The sequence below is a fragment of the Hyperoodon ampullatus genome (genome assembly GCF_949752795.1).
Source record: "Hyperoodon ampullatus genome assembly, chromosome: X".
In the NCBI taxonomy this organism is placed as follows: domain Eukaryota; kingdom Metazoa; phylum Chordata; class Mammalia; order Artiodactyla; family Ziphiidae; genus Hyperoodon; species Hyperoodon ampullatus.
Genome location: NC_136913.1, coordinates 54691619 through 54695443, shown reverse-complemented (window position 1 = coordinate 54695443; position 3825 = coordinate 54691619). Strand labels below are relative to the sequence as shown.

At 43.5% G+C, this 3825-nt stretch overlaps 1 protein-coding gene across 3 annotated transcripts; it reads left to right on the top strand.

Annotated features, from left to right (window-relative positions):
- Positions 1-455: 455 nt before the first annotated feature.
- Positions 456-2053, top strand: LOC307069477 (L-lactate dehydrogenase A chain-like; the record flags this gene model as incomplete). Of its 3 annotated transcripts, none has more annotated exons than XM_079727851.1 (2): positions 495-1181; positions 1451-2053. In XM_079727851.1, 2 exons carry the CDS (start codon positions 495-497, stop codon positions 1583-1585), a joined length of 822 nt encoding a protein of 273 aa, XP_079583977.1. In that variant the 3' UTR covers positions 1586-2053. The 3 variants fall into 3 exon arrangements, with proteins under 3 accessions (XP_079583978.1, XP_079583977.1, XP_079583976.1); XM_079727850.1 differs by having other exon boundaries at positions 495-744; positions 913-1621; XM_079727852.1 differs by having other exon boundaries at positions 456-1621.
- Between the last annotated feature and the right edge of the window lie 1772 nt (positions 2054-3825).

Here is a 3825-nt window from a genome sequence, read left to right as displayed (position 1 = left end):
TCCATGTTGGGACAGGGGGTACAGAGGGGGATGAGTGATAACCTGGCATAGAGGAACAATCAAATCTGATATCCCCAAACCAGAGGAAAATCATCTAATATATGTAAAATTGCTTAGCATATTCCCAGGCGTATAGTAGCTTGTCAATATGCTTTGGTTGTCTTTGAATCAAAAGCTATCTGAGCCACTTCCACCACTTGCCCGGGGTCTCCATAGCCAGAAATTGGATCAAACAAGGCATCCTATGGCTAGAATGTGGTTCTTAAGACATACATTATCTACTATTTTCATTTGTCCACTTTTATGTCTTTGTAATTTATTTATTTAATTTTTGGTTTCCTTTAATTTTTTAAAACAAAAATTTCTTTCAAGACTTCAACTGCGAGTACCCGAGCAGCTGCCGCCAACTCCGGGTCCAGCGCCGCTTGCCACCAACGCCCTCCCGCGCACCCGCCCGACGTGTACTCCCGATTCCTTTCGGTTCTAAGTCCAATATGGCAACTCTCAAGGATCAGCTGATTCAGAATCTTCTTAAGGAAGAACATGCCCCCCACAATAAGATTACAGTGGTTGGTGTTGGTGCTGTTGACATGGCCTGTGCCATCAGTATCTTAATGAAGGACTTGGCAGATGAACTTGCTCTTGTTGATGTCATAGAAGACAAACTGAAGGGAGAGATGATGGATCTCCAACATGGCAGCCTTTTCCTTAGAACACCAAAAATCGTCTCTGGCAAAGACTATAGTGTGACAGCAAACTCCAGGCTGGTTATTATCACAGCTGGGGCACGTCAGCAGGAGGGAGAAAGCCGTCTTAATTTGGTCCAGCGTAATGTGAACATCTTTAAATTCATCATTCCTAATGTTGTAAAATACAGCCCAAACTGCAAGTTGCTTGTTGTTTCCAATCCAGTGGATATCTTGACCTATGTGGCTTGGAAGATAAGCGGCTTTCCCAAAAACCGTGTTATTGGAAGCGGTTGCAATTTGGATTCAGCCCGGTTCCGTTACCTCATGGGGGAAAGGCTGGGAGTTCACTCATTAAGCTGTCATGGATGGATCCTTGGGGAGCATGGAGACTCTAGTGTGCCTGTATGGAGTGGAATGAATGTTGCTGGTGTCTCCCTGAAGAATCTGCACCCCGAATTAGGCACTGATGCTGATAAGGAACACTGGAAAGCAGTTCACAAACAGGTGGTTGACAGTGCTTATGAGGTGATCAAACTGAAAGGCTACACATCCTGGGCCATTGGACTATCTGTGGCAGATTTGGCAGAAAGTATAATGAAGAATCTTAGGCGGGTGCATCCGATTTCCACCATGATTAAGGGTTTGTATGGAATAAAAGAGGATGTCTTCCTTAGTGTTCCTTGCATCTTGGGACAGAATGGAATCTCAGATGTTGTGAAAGTGACTCTGACTCCTGAGGAACAGGCCTGTTTGAAGAAGAGTGCAGATACACTTTGGGGGATCCAGAAGGAGCTGCAGTTTTAAAGTCTAATATCATACCACTTCACTGTCTAGGCTACAACAGGATTTTAGTTGGAGGTTGTGCATATTGTCCTTTATATCTGATCTGTGACTAAAGCAGTAATGTTAAGACAGCCTAGGAAAAACATCAGTTTCCTAACATTAGCAATAGGAATGGTTCATAAAACCCTGCAGCTGTATCCTGATGCTGCATGGCACTTATCTTGTGTGGTCCTAAACTGGTTCGTGTAAAATAGTTCTATTTCATCAAGAGGTACCACTGACAATGTTGCAGATGCTGCAGTTGCCCTTCAAACCAGATGCATATTTACCTCTGTGTTATATAACTTCTGGTTCCTTTAGCCAAGATGCCTAGTCCAACTTTTTTTTCTCCAATTAATCACATTCTGTGATTGATTATAAATCCAGTATTGCATGTCTTGTGCATAACTGTTCTAAAGAATCTTATTTTATGTACTATATGTATCAGAATAGTATACATTGCCATGTAATGTAAAAAAGAAAAATCAACATAAATGATGCAGCCAACTCTCTGTTATACCAACTAAAACAATAAATAAACCTTGAACAGTGAAAAAAAAAAAGACTTCAACTGCAATTTTCCTTTCATCCTCTATACTTCTGTCTGATAATTAGTTGTTTATGTCACTTTTCTGATAGGAATTTAATGATTCCCAATCATCAGCAGGATAAGGCCAACTTCTTAGTGCAGCATCAAAATTGGATCTCAAACGTCCTATTTATAGTCACTCCTTCTACCATCTTCCATTCTCCCACTGACACATACCCTAATCCCTGGCAATTAAAAATTAGTTTCCATTAGCTATGCCCTTTCATTTCTTTTCACATTATGCTGCCTCAGTACACAAAACTCAGTTTCAAAACCCACTGTAAATTTCATTCTAAATGTGAAATCTTCCCAAACTTTCCCAAAGTAAATTTGCTGCTTCATCCTAAATTTAGTTAATCTGTCTTTAATAACATTGATTATACTTTATTATAATCAATTAGCATATCTGGCATTCTCCTCAGTCCTTTTAGCCATGGCTGTGAGCTGTTGGAAAGAAGAAACCAAGTCTTGCATATATTTATCTTCTTTCACTTGCTCCATAAATGATTATGGCTAACTGGTGTGACAACTCAGGCAGAAAAATACAGAGGTCAATGTATAGTTTTCTCTTTCTAACCAGAATTGCTTCCTGCAAGCTCTTTGCTTCTTAACCAGAGGATGCTGAGGCAGGTTGGGACAGTACAGCCACTTTCCTGTCTCTTCTCAGTCCATTTTTAGCATGAACTGTGCTACAAGGGGCACAACAGGGAAGGAGAGGAAGGCACTAAGCAAACAGGATTTGGTGTGAAGGAAGAGGCAGGAATTCACACTCTATGGGTGAGCTGGCCTCTGCTGCATGGCACTGAAAGGCAGGCTGCTTGTGTGCAGTCCAGCACCTCCTGACGGCCCTGCAGACACACAGGAGATTGCCAACCAACACATCTGGAAGCCTGGGGTCCCCAGCACATCTATAAAGGAAAGGTTGCTGGGAGATTGGTTGGTGCCACAGTGCTTTGGGGTGCTGTGACTGACACATATGCAATTCCAACATTGCTTCCTATTTCCAGAGGATAACCCTGTGGGAAGGAGACAGACAAAAGTCACAAAACTTATGGACTTTGTAGCCTCTGTCTGTATTCTCCTCCTCCAATTAGGTCTTGGGCAAAACACGCTGTGTTAATCCGCATGAAAGCCAACTGATATACTGCTTCCTCAGCTATAGATATTGGAAGCATCAGGGAATGGGGCCTGCCCCAGTGCATTTGTATTTTTAGAAATATCCATAGGAGACCTTCAAGATGATGGAGGAGTAAGACGTGAAGATCACCTTCCTCCCTACAAATACATCAGAAATACATCTACATGTCGAACAACCCCTACAGAATACCTACTGAATGCTGGCAGAAGACCTCAGACTTCCAAAAAGGCAAGAAATACCCCCACGTACCTGGGTAGGGTGAAAGAAAAAAGACAAAACAGAGACAAAAGAATAAGGATGGGACCTGCACCTCTGGGAGGGAGCTGCGAAGGAAGAAAAGTTTCCACACACTAGGAAGCCCCTTCACTGGTGGAGATGGGGGTGGGGGCGGAGGAAGCTTCAGAGCCACGGAGGAGAGCACAGCAATAGGGGTACAGAGGGCAAAGCAGAGAGATTCCCGCAAAGAGTATTGTTGCCAACCAGCACTCACCAGCCTGAGAGGCTTGTCTGCTTACCCGGTGGGGTGGGCAGGGGCTGGGAGTTGAGGCTCAGGCTTCGGAGATCAGATCCCAGGGAAAGGACTGGGG